The 17,469-nt window shown below is 40.5% G+C and overlaps 1 protein-coding gene across 4 annotated transcripts in view; it reads right to left on the minus strand.

The window, feature by feature from the left end:
• Positions 1–1,394: 1,394 nt before the first annotated feature.
• LOC141761369 (urea transporter 2) overlaps positions 1,395–17,469 on the minus strand; it is a 34,668-nt gene continuing 18,593 nt past the window's right edge. For 3 of the 4 annotated variants that reach the window (XM_074624723.1, XM_074624724.1, XM_074624722.1), the window contains 3 exons: positions 5,639–5,773; positions 3,851–3,900; positions 1,395–3,219 (listed from right to left, as the gene is read on the minus strand). In XM_074624723.1, the coding sequence (XP_074480824.1) occupies positions 3,037–3,219; positions 3,851–3,900; positions 5,639–5,773 (368 nt within the window). In that variant the 3' untranslated portion in view covers positions 1,395–3,036. The remainder of the gene's footprint in view (positions 3,220–3,850; positions 3,901–5,638; positions 5,774–17,469) is intronic. The other variant, XM_074624725.1, reaches the window with a different exon arrangement.

Genomic DNA, 17,469 nt, shown 5'->3' on the forward strand with positions numbered 1-17,469 from the left:
ACAGTTTAAACTGACAAATGCAGGAAGGACACCTGGATTTATGCTGTGGGTGTTTACTGCTTTGAATTATATTTTTATATTTATTTTTTTACTTGCTCTTGAGTCCGCTTGACACCATCGGAGACGAGGACGCAGCTGAAAGAAGGTTGAAATAGTCACACAAGCCACATCTTAGCCACAGGGTATAAAGTAGTGTAACCCATCCATCCATTACACTCCTAGAAGCTATTTATATATAGACAACTATATCTGACTTTTGAGTGTTCCGTTAAATTAATAAGTCTGTTAATTTACGCATTCACACATCGGGAGTTTTTTCTTTTGCCACCTGTCCTTCAACATGTGTTGATTTTAGCCTCGATTAAGTGTTTAACTTCTTTGTATTTCTCTAATATAGTTTGCTCTTCCTCTGCAAAATGTGCCGCTCTGCCTGTCTGTCTGCAAGTCTGTGGACTTGTCCATGTCTGTGATTGGTCAATCACAGACATCAGGGACATCAGGGTTGAGAAACCCTGGGTTGATTTATCGAGTTGATAACCACCTTTGTAGGACCGCTTAGAGGGATCTTGTTTGCTAAGGTTGGTTAAGCCAGATAACGAGAAGATACCCTGGGGATGTTGAACTTTGCTTGGTAGTACAGGCCTCTGGTTTTGTTGCTTGAACCTAAGCTAATGTTTTTGTTTAATTCACAACATTAAGGATGTGATTACTGCGACCGAAAAGTGACGCCGAGGGGTCTGACAGAGTGTCAGTACGTGACGATTTGGGGTGAGAACGTGTTGCATTTACACACATGTATGTTTTTGCTAAAGCGGTTTTAATCAATCATTTTATATTAACATTATCATTTTATATTCCTCTCAGCTGCATTTTACCATCTTTCAGCTCATTGTTTTGGTATTCCAACTCTCGGCAAGAAAGTTAATAATGTTATTTCCCAAAACATTGACCTATTCCTTTAAGATGACACAGAATAATCCCCTCCTGCACACAGTTAAGCCGCCACAGTCGATCTTGTGCTCTGCTCCCTCCGCTTCACTCATAAACGATACGATATTTTTTAAAAGTTAGGGATGTTGTTTTCTAGCTCCCGTCCTGCTGGTTAAACGAGAGTCCGCCGACAGCAGACTGGACCGACTGGGCACAGCGTCACCGTTTACACTCCATTAGTTTAGATGAATGTTTACATGCATGAAGAACAAAACGTTGTGGAAAAACTAAACATTCACAAAGTAGGATTACATGTAGACAACAAACAGACATTTATTATTTCAATGGAATGTTCTAACATGGCGACATCAATGAAGACTTTTTATTGGACTTTTCTCAGCTATAAAGAAAACAGCAACAAAATGCTAGTGCATGCACGCTAAAATTCATTAAAAAAAAAAAAAAAAAAATCAAGTTTTTCAGATTGTGCATGAAAACCATCATGCGGACACATAAGGTACATTTAACACACACACACACACACACACACACACACACACACACACACTTATCTGAAGTTTACACTGGGTTTAATTGGATATAATTGATACCTCTCCCTCATTTCATCGTCAGATACTGTAAACACCACCAGTGAGTATGTCCGGTGTATGTGTGGGTACTTGTATGTATGTGTGTGTGAGCGTGTGCAAACATCCCAACTAATACAGCTGTGTCATTCTGCCTTTATTCTGAACCATAATGAACACAAGCATGCAAGCGGTCACACACACACACACACACACACACACACACACACACACACACACACACACACACACAGTCATGCTAAAAGAAGCACAACAGCACTCTCAATCAAACCTTCAACTGAAAGTAACTACGAATGTTCATGTTTTTGTAATGCAGCTTAAAAGACACAAGTACTGTTTGTGCAACTATTTATATTTCTACTTTTTTTTAATTATTGTTATTATTATGCTCGATCAATCACGGACTGAGAGTCACTTTTGTATGTTTCGTCTTGTTACCATTCCTCATCACCATCATCTGTGAGGTAGTTCATGATAAAAGGATTAAGTCCCACAAGTAAAATATTACTGTATGTAGACAAAAAAAAATCCTGAAAGCACTGAGATAGAAATGCATGATGTGAAGAAAAAAAAATTAGAAGATGTTATTGTTTTACCTGTATGAAAAAAATCGTTTTAATATTTTTTTCGGTTTTTTTTACATTAAATGGGGTGTATGGTTTGTGTGGGAATGTGGACATGTGTGTGTTTGGGAATGTAAATGTTGATGGGAAATATATGTAAAAATAATCTACACAGGCAAAACATGAAGCACTGTGAAAAAAGACTAATAATGAACCACAGAACACCTTCACTTTTACATTTAAGAGAATTCAATAATAATAAAAATAAAAATAATAATAATAATAATAATCATATTCGAACAGTTGCCTTTAACTTCCTGGCCAAAGCAGCTGACCACTCCGTCCATTTCAGAAACACATCACATGTCATCTGTGTGTGTCTCACTGTCTCACCGTCTGCCTGCATTCAGATTCATGTCTGTTTACAATGAGTCCCAGTGGAGTGCTTTGTTGTAGTATGTCTATGCAGGGTAATGAAGGGGTTAAAAAAATAATAATAACTGTTGAATTCAGTCTGTGTTTTTAATTGACAATAACAGTTAAACCGTCATTTGAACAACGAATGATTTTATTGAACCGACTTGTTGATTTCATGCCTAATAAAAGACGTTTTCTTTCCCTTTAAACTGTCCGTTTCTTTGGCTTTTTTTGATGAGTTAGAACTGACTTAGTTGAATAACACAAACTTTGTTGGAAATTTTCCACATTTAATATAAATGGGCTTGAATACAGAGGCTTACATAAGAACTGTGAGACCTCAAACATTTTCAGCATTTGCTGAACATACAGTGCCACCTTGTGGACGAAATGTGGAGTGACGGCTTCCTTTTTTTTTTTTACATTCACTTTTATTTATAAAGAATATATTTATAAAATGTTTATAATAAAAATCCAACCTAGAAGTTCAAAGTACTGATACAGTACGGTACGATACGTTACACATCAGTGCTCTCCCTGTCTGCGGTGTTCCCAGCTTTCCATTTGCTGTGGGAGCGCAGGTTGTGTTCGGGGGCCATGACTTGGCCCATAGGGATGCGGTACGATGCTAGACTGCCGGTCAGCAGCAACATCAGTGTGACTACGAGAGTAGATGCCCAACTGCATGCTGGGAGACCAACCTAGGTAAAGAGAGGGAGGTGTGACAAGTGAGTCAGAAGAGCTCTATACATGTAAAAAGAGTCAAAGACTTTTAGCATTAGCCTACTTCCTGTTGTGTTGAAGAAGGTATAAAGGATAAGAAGTGTGTTAACTATCTAACAGACAAGTGAATGCAAATATTGGGAAATAAATCCACTGTAAAGTAACTTCTGTTTATTTGCAGTATTTTTCTTTTTTGGACAACTGTCTCCGCAAGAATTAACCAAATAAAATGGGCCAGTCCTCTTTACAGTGGAGTGACACGTCTGTGATGCAACAGAAAACTGCTGTTTGATTTAAACATTCAACACCAGAGTGTTGAAACACTGGTTGGAAAATCATGCTTTTTAGCCTTTTTTTCAGCACCCTGATGTAATGTAGCATTACACTATATTTATTTTAACCGGACAGCCCTTTTGAGTGTGGTGACAAGTGCAGCAGACTTGATGCTTTTCTGCCCATTTTCATCATCCTTTAGTATGTCTACTTCCCACCAATTGGGAGCTTGATATATTTCTGCAACCATGCTATAGCTATTGCTACATCTGTGTGAATGAAGGCTTCTTAGTGTTTCTGCTTCATACCCACATGGCTGGAGGTGTGTGTACTTACAGTTCCCAGCAGATTGTTCAGAGCGATGTCAGCATACGAAGAGAGGAAGGCTGCATGCAGAGGAGAAGACATTAGGCTAAATATATCCTCAACACACTCACTCTGCATCTTTCTCCAGGTTTGCTGACGTACTGTATGTACAGTAGCCGGTACAAAGGTGTGGCTGCAGTTTGTCCTGATAGGAGACAAACTGGAAGCTCCAATTAAGACTAATTTACCTAATGGGAGTAGATGAGCTCCCTGCCAAACTGCTCAGCGCTAATGTCCATGGTGCTCCTGCTTCAATTACAGATGTGTTGCGAATGTTTGTTCATGAATGAGAGCAGAGGGAGACAGGAAAGCCCAGTCTAAATAGATAAATGAAGTCAAGCTTTATGGTGACAAAATGACAGGAGTTATTAACCAATTACAACCATTCGGGGCAGAGAAACGCAAAGAAATTGCCATGAAGGAAATGCATAACAAAGAAGGGGAAATATATAAGGAAACAAAGTGAATGTTTTTGTTCAGCCATAGCAATGGGGCTGCATTAAGTCCCATTATGAAGTCTGAAAAATGTGAAAAACCTATCCTATTATTGTCTATGTGATGTGATTTTTCACATTTTCTGACACACAATCCTCTGCACGGTGTCTATATGAGCAAAAGGGTGAAGGCCAAGGTCCAATTGTAGATATACTTCATACAACAATACGTACTTTGTCAGGGCAGCTGCAGTGCTTACTAAAAGTAAGAAGTAAAAGAACACACCATGCACTTGTTTCAGCACCATGGACAGAGACAATGAGACTGCATGTGTTTCAGCGCCATGGACAGAGACAATGAGAAAGATTGCATTAGTTTCAGCACCATGGACAGAGACAGCGAGACTGTAGTTGTTTCAGCACCATGGACAGAGACAGAGAGACTGCATGTGTTTCAGCACCATGGACAGAGACAATGAGAAAGACTTCATGTGTTTCAGCACCATGGACAGAGACAATGAGAAAGACTTCATGTGTTTCAGCACCATGGACAGAGACAATGAGCAAGACTTCATGTGTTTCAGCACCATGGACAGAGACAATGAGAAAGACTGCATGTTTTTCTGCACCATGGACAGGGTCTATTGAAGCAGCTTGTAGATTTCTGTCTCCCTCCAGTGGTGGAGTACCATAACGACAGGAATAACGACTGTTTTAATATTCCTGCAAATCAGGTTAACAGGTTATAGCAGATATTATTACAAAATCTGAAAATGTGGTTCTTGTTATATCTGCCAAAAACAGTTTTTAAAAAAGCTATTAAGTATACTACACAGTATTAAAAAAATACCGCAGGTTAAGTTAGAGCAGTAAAGTTCTTTGTACTTTGTACAACATGTCGTTACCAAAAGTAATACAATATAAATCCTGAGTGAAACACAGGTTTTGATACAGGATCGGTGGAGTGCAAAAGTTGTGGGACAAAAATTAAACATAGGAATAACAAAGAGGGGTGCACAATATCATATATATGATAACAATAAAGTATGTAGCGTAACTGTAATGCGTTGTTCATCCAAATAATGTGAGAATGGCCAATGTTGTTTTTTGCTAGCAAATAATATATTATTTTTAATATAAACGCTGTGTTTTACACCTTTTGTACTTGAATTCATCATCGTCATATGTGAGATTGCTAACATTGTCATTATGCACAATAGATAGGAACTGTGCGTGTGTGTGTGTGTGTGTGTGTGTGTGTGTGTGTGTGTGTGTGTGTGTGTGTGTGTGTGTGTGTGTGTGTGTGTGTGTGCTTGTGTGTCACCGGTAGCGATGGCAAAGAGGTGGGTCCTCCAGCTGAGGGTGAAGAAGAGTCCTCCGACAGACATGCAGCCCAGAGCTCCATTAAACCCCAACAGACCAGAGTACAGAGAGTCATGACGCACCGCTATGGATAAACCTGTCACACACACACACACACACACACATTCACAGACACAGTGAGAGTAACAATGAGTCACTGCTGTTGACAGATCTGGGAATCACATAGACAGAAATACACACACACACACACACACACACACACTGTTGAATCTGCTGTACTAGAATTATCCATGTGGTGGCGCTAGACACACACACACTGTCGTACGGTTGCCTTCAGCTCAATTGATTCATGTTAATTTGCGTGTAACCTAATAAGGAAATGTTGATTTTCCCTCTCTATTCCCCCCCGTATCTACATAGAGCTTGTGTAACAGTGTTTACAGGATATGATGCGCCACTGAGGAGGAGCTGTGACATAATTTGTCTGCTTTGTCTCAGTATTTTTTCCACTTTGGAAAAAGCCAGTGGTCATGTGGTGGTGGTGGTGGTGGTGGTGAGTAGAGCTGGGTGGTGGGAAGTGCTGACAAAGGCTCTGCCTGTCTCCTCTCTAGTGAGCCTTAGTTACACTAGAATAAATGGTTTTCTAAGTCTTTTACTGTAATGAGACTGTACGAGTAATGAGAAAAAGAGATCATTTCCTAGATGTTAGTAAACAACATTTTAACAAGTCCTTACAATAACAACTTCGGTATCATGTTGTTTTGGTGTTTTTCAGTCCTGATTCCATCATCCCTGGTACTGCTGCAGTATTAATGTGGTTGGTGGGCGGCTGAACAGCAGGTCAATGTCTCACGTCCGTATTAAACAAACACTACACTGTGAAGATGAAGCTATATGCAGACGGAACAGGGGGGCACGATGGCCCAAATGAATCTCAGTGAGGCCAGAGGCATTAGCCTTTTCTCTCTGCTGGCCTCGAGCAGTCTCTGCACCGCGTCTTTCAACGCACACCTGGGGAGAATAACAATGTCATCAGAAAGAGTAAGGCCGCTGAGATCGGCTGCAAAGGCCAGCGAGCTTTATTCAGAGTCGGCAAGCAGCATAGTGCTTTGCAAAAGTAGATAGTTTTGCCCTCTCTGGTTGAAGGTTTCAAGCTTGTCAAAACTCGTAAAAATACCGCAGCTTGATCAGTGGCCGTACACCTCAAACTATGACACTCTACGTATCTCTGTAGCGTCAGTTTTGGACGCGTCAGGGACGGCGTGTCACTTTCTGTTCGTTACATGCATAGTGTCTTTTCAAAATAAACTTCCAATGTAGGATTACTTAGTTTCTAGGTTTATTTGCACAACAAAAGTACTTGCATAGGTTTAGGCAACAAACGTACTTGGTTAGGCTTAGGAAAACATTGTGGTTTTGGTTCAAATAAGTATGTTTGTTATGCAAAATAACTATGCTTGTTACATAGCTGGCGTTAGTAAAGTAGTAAGTTACGTAACTAAACAATGGTAAAACCTCAGCCTTGACTTGGTTTCACATGGGACACTAACAGTGGTCTCCTGGGTAAAAGTCCTGTGTTTGTTTGACCCATCCAACTTCCCCTAAGTCAGTTGCCCTGCCGGTCTAATAATGACACGGATGGGTTTAAATTGGAGTTAGTTGAAAGCCTGGTGCATCTAATAAAGACGCTGAAGGGGTCCCTCTGTGCATCAGTATCATAGACTGTATATGAAAAGTGGACGTAGTCACCGTGACGTCACCCATTGGTTTGTGGACTACAGTTCTGAAGCCTCAAGTTCGTCATTTTGTCCGACGCCATCTTGTTTTTTTGGAACCAGAAGTGACACGAGAGGGTGGAGCTAAGTACAACTGAACACTGAATAAGACATTTTTAGGGGACAAAATGTTACAATTAACTTTCATGAACTGAAAACACACTGTGAAAAAGTTAAAGTTGTAAGACGAAAACACGGACAACTCCTAGACCGGACAACGCCGTGGTAGCGACCTGTCAACCACAAGGTAGCCAAGCCCTAAAGCATCCCCTGCTTTATGGTCTATTTGATTCTAAATGGGACCACAATTTACTAAATGAACATCATGCTGTATTGAAGAAGACTTGAAACTAGCGATTGAGACCATAAACTCATGTTTACAATGTTTACTGAGGTAATACATCAAGTGAGAAGTAGGCTCATTTTCTCATAGACTTCTATACAATCACACTTCTTTTTGCAACCAGAGTAGTCGCCCCCTGCTGGCTGTTAAAGAGAATGCAGGTTTAAGGCACTTCAGCATTTGCTTCACTTTTCAGACCCGCAGGTATCAGCCGTCTGGTATCAGATGACGAGGGGCACTGACCAAGCGGCAGTACTTGACGAGTTGGGAGTGAAATCGGGTTGGATGGGCGAGATCAGAAGCGTGCCCTGTCACAGTTATAACGACACCCAACAGTGATGTACTGACACTTTCTGGAGTTTGCTTCTACGTCACTGCAGCACGTTAAAAAATTTAAACAACTGGAGGTCAGCAAAAATACGATTTTCAGGAGCTGTTAAATTGCTCTTCAATATGTGGGTTTCCATCCACCTGTTTGAATGCACAATTTGCGCATTACAAAAACATTGCACTTTTGGGCATATCTGCTTGTTGCTGCACGCCAAGCCAGAAGTGATAACACTGCCTGTGTGTGTGTGTGTGTGTGTGTGTGTGTGTGTAAGCAGAGGCCATCAGTCCTGTAGCCCCACCCAGAGCAGCTGCCACTGCTCAGCTGAGCTTTAAAACTGCTTACTGACGGTTTCATTGATATATATACACTACTTATGTTTGTTGGAACATGACCCCCTGCAGCAGAATATTTTTACTTTCCTCGGTAAGAGCAATATCATAAAAAATTACTGAACGGCCGTCTGACTCTGCAGAAGAGGGACCCACAATTTGCTGTATAGCAGCTATGTATTATTTACATGCACGTGGACTAAGCTGGATGTGCTCCTGGATGACTCTGACATTGTCACAGTTTGGTTAGAAGAAGCCCATTAAAACCCATAAATGCGTAGCAGCCGAACTAAAAATGCATGACCAAATGTAAGTTATCATACACAGAGTTAGCTGTTGCTGCAGCTCCCTGACACAATACTGCAGGATTCTCCAAAGAATCCATCTGCAGCGACAGTACATTTTTGGATGCTCTTCTGCAGATGAATGACCCTCAGGCTGTGACGTGATTGATGCCCTTTATTACCAGTCATTGTGGGATGCAGTTTAGCAGTCTGGTCCAGAAGCAGACTGACCACACCCCGGTACTGCCTGCTCTGTGTGTGCTCCGTCCACTCCCTCTTTCCACTCTGTCTGTTTTGCCTCTTTCACAGCAACCCCTCCGCACTCATCTTGCTCATTCCGCACTTCATTATCTCCCTCTCCATCTTCCTGTTCATTGTCCCCCCTTTGTTTCCCATTCCCAGTGCTTCCCTCATTCCTTTCCTTGCTTCCTTCATCACACCCTCTCTCTCTCTCTCTGCTCCCCTCGTTCCCTCCTCACACAGGGGTGTCATTAAAGACTAATGGCGATGTTGGAGGGAGGCCCTCAGAGGATACTCAAATTTTTACTGTTTTTCTAATATTTGAGTATGTGTGTGTGAGTCACTCCCAGTGTGATATTGTCTATGTTAATAGAATGAGTCAGAGACCTCTTACCATATCAAACCCAATACCTCCTCTCCTCTCTTCCAGTTGCTGCCTGCATCAAACCACAGTGACTAGCTTGCAGACTAAACGGACGACAGTGCAATAGGTTGGAATGAACAACTGAAATGAGCTGCACGTAATGCATTGTTTTTTTCCAGTGTTGGTGTGTAATGGCTAACTTTGCATTTGGGGGCTTTGCTCTTCCTTCAGCTGGTGAATCCATCATTCTGTCCTCTGATACCTTCGAGGGGGGAAAGCTGTTTGTGGAAGCAGCTGAATGGATTGCTCTGTATGTGGGCTCATTTGTTAACACTGTCCAGGTATCAGATCCTTCTTCTCCTTCTTTTCTCTTTTTAGAAGTTAAATCATTGCTGTATAAAACTAGCCGACTGTGCAGAAATTGGAGTAGGCTATGTTAAGATGACTAACAATCTACAGCCAGCTAGCGGCTCTATAGGGCTACATTAAGGCACAGTAGTGCTTTTAGCTAAAAGCTAATATTAGCACGCTAACATGGTCGCAATGACAACGGCAACATGCTGATATTTGGTGGGTAATGTTTAACATGGTCACCACAAAGAACGCATATGGCTAAGAAGTGAAAGTCGATTGTTCCATTGGAACGTCGGCGCCCAGCAGCAGAGCTACGCCTCCGCCATTTTTTTGGGATTGAAAGCGACTACCGGACGCCAGTAAAACGTCCGCCTACAAAGGGCTGTACAAAAGTAAAACAAAAGTATTACCTCCGCCAAGGCCGAAGGCCTAGGAAGGAGGTTATGTTTTCACCGGCGTTGGTTTGTTTGTTTGTCCGTTAGCAGGATTACTCCAAAAGTCTGCGACAAATTTGAATGAAATTTTTTGGAGGGGTGGGGTGTGGCACAATGAACAATCCATTAGATTTTGGTGGCGATCCGCGGCTCATGATTCAGGATTTTTTTTTAAGTATTCCGATCAGCCTGAGCATTAAGACCACAGGGTAGAACACACGCACAATGTAACTGATGACGCGTCACCCAGCCTCTTTCCGTCTGCAGAGACAGAGAGACAGAGAGAGAGCGGAGGGGGGATAAGTCCCCTTTAAGGCCTGTTATGTAACATCCAGAGGTTTGGCTCGAGGCTATAAGTCTTATGGTGTTATGCTGTATTATGACATTGCTTTGTAGTACAGGTCATAGATACACATCCTCCTCCCAAAAAAAAGATTTCTTCCTGAACGCGGGGGCAGACTGAGATCCCTCTGCTCCTTCCTCCTGCTCTCTCTACAGTATGGCAAACCACAGAAGAAGATGTGAGATTCTTACTTGAAAAAATCCTTTTATGTTTTGTCAGATCATAAATACAAAGCTACTTAAAAAACAGTGAACTGTAGCTGACTTCTCCAACAGCCACACTTTCTCTTCCCCCTCCTGTATTTGATCCCACTTTAAAGCTTTTCTACAATTATTCTCCAATAACTTAAATGCAGCCGGAGTTGGAGGCTCTGGCCTACATACAGCCCCTGATCTTCTCCTCCGGAAACCCCTCATGGGAACAGTTTACGCCACAATGCTTTGAGTGACGGCTCTAAATATGGCCTCACACTCTGCCTGTCCCAGGTCAACCTAGTGTCTCTTCCCCTCTCTCAGTATGACCCGTACTACTGTATCTCACTCCTTCTCACAGATAAAGTAGGCAGCATTAAGAGGTGATGAGGCTGATTACTCATAGAGAGCCACAAATCTCTAAACATCTGCCTGCCTTTAGTCTCTCACCTCATCTTTATCCTTGAAATAAATCTATTACACTGAGGAAAACAGCACCAAAGGTGGAGATGAATGAGACGGTGATGAATGCAATGAAAGCTATTCTGATGCTGGTGAATGGAAACAATGATCATGATGATGAACATAATGGTGATGCCAATGAAAATGACAGAAATAATGATTCTAATAAAGAGGTTAATAATAGTATAAATAATGAAGATGATGATAGTAAAGGATAGAGAAGATAGAGCTAAAGATGAAGAGGACACGATAATGACGACAGTAAATCTGCTGATAATGTGATGAAAATGCAAATTAAAGCTATTAGGATAATAATGATGATGATGACTGTGGTAACAAAGATTATTATGGTGATAACCAGGGTCTGAAATTAACTTTTTTCACTACCTGCCACTGTGGCAGAGAAGTGTTTTTTTTTGTCTGCCACTCAGAAATGTTATCTGCCATACGAAGGAATAAAACTTTAGATCTGATGTCATTCAATGTTCGATATATTTAACATAAAAATACATTATATACATGTTAGATTACAGTGTTTGAATTACGTGGAGGTAGGGTAGTGTACACAGTACTGTACTGTACTTTGTTATTGTCATCTAAAGTGGTTATTTGCATAAAAACACACAATTCAAATGATTATGATTATTTAAATATTTGCTTCGATTAAAACAAATCTTGGAAAGATGTTATGAAGTTAAACAGGTCATAATTCCCTCTCTAATTTATATTTTATATTGATGTAAAAACATCTCCTTCAAACAACTGGATTTATTCAAGTTTCTCGCCGAAAACTTAATTTTATGAGATTACATTTGAACATTTACCTTCGCCCAACAGTCCTTTTTCCTGAGCAGACTTTGAACGTCTCATAATAATAACTGAATGGCACCTCTGTTGACCTTAGTAGCTCTGCTGTTTATCCAAGCAGGACTATGCTGCCCACCTGCTGCTAACGGCTAACATTACCAACTCTCCTTTTGTTGATTTCAACACAGAATTGTTGTTCACAGTGTCGCATTATCAGGGAAAAATAGGGTGCGCCCCTTCTAAGCGCTTTTTTTTCTCTCCGCCTAGTCTCCGGTCAAACAAACTGAAACACATACGGCGTGCGTACGTGTCATTGTGCATGCGGAACTGTCGGAAAGCATCGATAAGAGAAATCGATAGTCACGGAGGCATGAGATGCCAAGAAAGCGGACAACTACGGTTCTCTATTCCCATTTCTAGCATTTTCCCTGCCTGCCGACAATTTACCTACATCTGACGAGTGACAGGTGCTAATTTCAGACCATGGTGATAACTGACCGTTCGATGAGGCCTGGCCCCCCTTTTCAAGCTTTCTGCTGTCGCACGGCACATAATTAGTTTTAAAATAACTTTTTTTCTATTAACTTATTTGTTTATTTAATTTTTTTATTATTACTTTCTTTTCTTTGTATGTTTTTCTTTTTTGTTATATTCTATTTTTTCTTTTTATTATTATTATTATTATTACTTGTTTTTCTTTTCTTAATTTTATTTCAATTTTGAATGCTGAAGTTGTTTTCCCTAGTGTACTTATTGTGTTTGTCTCTAAGCTCAACTACTTAAAAATTGGTTTATAAACTATTGTAATTACGAACTGTAAATTATACATATATGAAAACAACCTCGAAAAAAGGGAAAAAATAAAGTATAAAATAAAAAATAAAACAAATGCCTGAAACAAAGTTAGAAGACATGGAAATAAAGACACAGCCTTGTTTGTGTATTATAGTGTAGAGCTACAGTAGTTAGCCCTAGTATTACATTACAGTATTATTATTTTAACCCATTTTTTAAAAACAACAAACCATCGTGACCCAATTCACAATAGGCCTACACTATATATTTATATATCTATAAATCGTGAGAAGACGTTCCCGATTATTTTAACTGCCGTTTCCGCATCACCTCATATTATCTTGAATAGGTAAACCATCCATTTTGAAGAGATATACTTTCGATAAATTACAACTTGGTTTTATGCAGGTGTTACTGAAAACATATACATGTTAAATACTTAATAAATGAGACCAAATAAATACAATTAGGCAGAGATAACAGGCTCTTGCTTTTTCCTCTCATCAGTAAAACAAAGGCACAGTAGTGCTTTTAGCTAAAAGCTAATATTAGCATGCTTACATGCTCGCAATGACAATGGCAACATGCTGATATTTGGTGGTTAATGTTTAACAAAGAACGTATATTGCTAAGAAGTGAAAGTCGATGTTCCATTGCAACGTCAGCGCCCAGCAGCAGAGCTACGTCTCCGCCATTTGGACTGAAAGCGACTACCGGACGCCTACAAAGTGCCGTACAAAAGTAAAACGAAATGATTACCTCCGCCAAGTCGGAAGGCCTGGGAAGGAAGTTATGTTTTCACCGGCATTGGTTTGTTTGTCCGTTAGCAGGATCACTCCAAAAGTCCGCGACAGATTTGAATGAAATTTTTTGGAGGGGTAGGGTGTGGCACAATGAACACGGTGACGATTGGGTTCCGGAAAGTTACTATTGTAGGTACTTAGCTGGGCATGGTAAGGTTTGCAGCTTACATTTGAGAGGATAACCCGTGTAATCCATGCCTTACACTATTGCTTGTGTTTTTGGTTTTGGAAAGGTGATAACCGAGTATAGCTCTTACTAGCGCCCCCCCTGCATACCATTTTGCATGTGGAAAAATCCAGAGTTTGACAGGCCTGCCGTGCCTTGATACCTACGCCAACGAGATCATGATTTTGATTTGGTTTGTTTGTTTGTTTGTCAGCAGGATTACGGAAAAAAACTACTGGCCCGAATCACTGGGTGGATACACAAATTATTTTCCACTCTTGTTAACATTGCCAGATAGGGCATTTGGCCTTGGCACAGGTTTGCGCTCCCCGAGTACCCTTCTAGTTATGATAGATAACTGCTGTTTGGCACAGTTTAGCGAGCAGTTAATTATCAGTGACAATGGTGGCGGTAATGACATCACACACTCACTCACACTCCCACCTTCTCCTTCCTGAAACCAAACCAGAGTATTGTTACACTCCACATTTTGTAGGCAGTGAAGGATAATGGATGCAGAGCAGCAATGGAGAGAATGATGCACGTGAAAAGCATAATAAGGAGGAGTTTTTAAAGCTGATAAGAAGAAAGGATCAAAGGAGATGGAGAGAGAATTAGAAAGAGGAGAAGAGGAGGTAAGACAGAAGAAGAAAGGCAGAGCCAAGGGGCACGACTTGTTGTCACAAGTGTTGAAGTGACGATGCTTATTCAATTACACATTTTCAAACCTCTTGATCATATAGGGTGTCCTCTTTTCTTCTTTGTATTAACATCTCTTCTCTCTCTGGCACTACTTTTTCTCCTTCACTCAATTTGTGTCCCCTTGCTTTCTTCCCCCCTCTCAACTCTTAATCCCTTTTCTCTCCTCTCCATCTGACACTTTCTTCTTTGTCTCTTGACACTGATCCTTTTCCCCCTCTGGTTCTCTGTCAAGCAGGATTAGGTTTTAAATCTGACCTTGTAGCAGTTATTCACACTCTTAACTCTCTCACTGTGTGCTGTCTCTTCATTTGTTTCCCCTGCTTGGATGTGTGTGTGTGAGTGCATTTACATTTAGTCAGGGCAGCCGGATCACCAAACTCCATGGTATAAAGATGCATCTAACAACATCAAAAGTCCAGATTCTGCTGATGATGATATCGGCAACAAAAGTGATAATAACGAACCTTTTCATCACATTCTTCCAAACAAAGTTTCAAAGAGCCGAACAACAAAAAAGTGACACTAATAAGGGTAACAAGTATGAGATTAAAAACAAAGAATAAAGATAGTTAAAGTATGTTTACACAGAGGTAGAAGAAGAGGATAAAAAAAGCATGAAATTTCTTTTTTTAGGAAGAGATTTAACCCTCTGAGACCCACATTTTTTGGGGGTACAGGGGGTGTTTAGGGGGAGATAGCAGGTCAACAGTAGATGTCACATACTGTAGAAGTGGTGTACATCATCTGAAAGCTGGGAACCTGAAGATTAATTTGAGATGCTGCTCAGCACTGTGTGTCAAGTTGTTCTAGTCATAAATCAGAAATAAACACCCAATTAATTATTTTAAATGAATTGTAAAAGTCTATAAGGGTGTAGAACATTATGATAGAAGTATATGATGGTCATCCTTATGCTCTATTATGTCTCATAAGTTGTTTCAGCAATTTTTAGGTTGATACCATTTGTTACACAGATTTGGTGCCAAATTTAACCATTTTTTAACACTGGAGAATTGATAAAAAATTATCAATAATCTCTCCAAAATATCACATTAAAGGTCCCATATCATGCTAAATTTTCGGGTTTATACTATTATATATATTTTTTGTTATTCTACTATCACATGTTTACATGCTGTAATGTTCAAAAAACACATTATTTTCCTCATACTGTCTGCCTGAATATACCTGTATTCACCCTCTGTCTGAAACGCTCCATTTTAGCGCATTTCAATGGAACTGCAACGGAATTGCGTTGCTAGGCAACAGTTTTGGTCCATGTTTACTTCCTGTCAGCTGATGTTATTCACATACACTGCAACAGGAAATTAATTTGGGACACATTTAGAATGTTTGGGGGGACCTTTAAGACACCAAGACCTTGAGGAACACCATAGCAAGCCATCCACACACTCTTGTCACAGCGTAGGGAAGCTATCGCCAGATAATCAGTCATTAACACCGATTCACCCCGATTTTATTATGTGCTGATGGCTTAATTTCAAGTCCACAGGAAAGAGAAAGAAGGCTCGCGCTGTGCTGTGATTATAACGCTACACCGATTATGGAAAATGAGCCGACGACGATAGACACAACTCGTAATGTGATGTGTGTAATATGCCCCCCTTGGGATTAGTTTAAAGATAGAAGTCTCCGGTGGATCCTGAATTACAAGCGTCCAGATTAAAGAAATGAAACTAGGGCTCGACTGACTTTTTTTAAAGATCGATGAAGGCTACAAATGACATTGGAGGAAACATGGAAAAACATGATTGGACAATGAAAGGGGAGGGAAGGAAGAGAGAATGTACAAATGGCAGCAACAGAGATCAGAACAGAGATTCCTGTTGCTTCCGATCAGCTCTGTTGCCGACACAATCTCATTACGGTCGCATCTCTTTGATCGCTTTCTTGACACACTGTTGTTTTTATTGCAGCAATGTGTGTGCGTGTGTGTGTACCTGCAATTGCTAGCATGTGGCCACGGGTTTGTGCAAGTATGTGTGTACGTACGAGCTCACTCCCACTCCTTTGTCTTTTACAGCGTGACTCATAGCTACAAACACACACGTACACACACACTAAAGTATTTTAGGACGCTGTATTGTACTTTTAGCGGCAGACGGAAGCAGGGGGCTGAAGTCTTTTAAACTCCTTGCATTTCTCATTCTCTCTCTCTCTGGATAGAGTCACAGTGATGCAGTTGGTTATCAGTGCTCGGCTAATTGCTCGGTGTCTTTTTGGAGCTGCCCACAGACTGCTGCTGCTGCTGCCTGTCTCACAGTTTCATATTTACATGCGCTGCTGACATTCTGTCTTACCGCCTTACCCAACATTAACCTTGTTAAAACATACTGCAATACAACATTTGCCACGCAGGAGGGCAACGCCTGCAATCTATTGCTATTATCTTTATTGTTTTATTGCTTATTGTTCCCCATTGCGATTAGTAAAACATATTAGAACTAGGGGCTGTCAATCCATTACAATATTTAATCGCGAATAATCGCATGATTGTCAATAGTTAATCGTGATTAATCGTACATTCTTTATCTGTTCAAAATGTACCTTAAATGGGAGATTTGTCAAGTATTTAATGCTCTTATCAACATGGGAGTGGGCAAATATGCTGCTTTATGCAAATATATGTATATATTTATTATTGGAAATCAATTAACAACATAAAACAATGACAGATATTGTCCTGAAACCCTCACAGGTACTGCATTTAGCATAAAAACCATATGCTCAAATCATAACATGGCAACAACAGCTGTCAGTGTGTCAGTGTGCTGACTTGACTATGACTTGCCCCAAACTGCATGTGATTATCACAAAGTGGGCATGTCTGTAAAGGGGAGACTCGTGGGTACCCATAGAACCATTCACATATCTGGAGGTCAGAGGTCAATGGACCCCTTTGAAAATGGCCATGCCAGTTTTTCCTCGCCAAAATTTAGCGCAAGTTTGGAGCGTTATTTAACCTTCTTTGCGACCAACTAGTATTACATGGTTGGTACTAATGGATTCTTTAAGTTTTTTTAAGTGAGCCCGTATAGAAATTAGTGGCGTTAAAACGAATTTGCGTTAACGTGTTATTATCGCATTA

This window comes from Sebastes fasciatus, chromosome 22, assembly GCF_043250625.1.
Source record: "Sebastes fasciatus isolate fSebFas1 chromosome 22, fSebFas1.pri, whole genome shotgun sequence".
Classification (NCBI taxonomy): Eukaryota; Metazoa; Chordata; class Actinopteri; order Perciformes; family Sebastidae; genus Sebastes; species Sebastes fasciatus.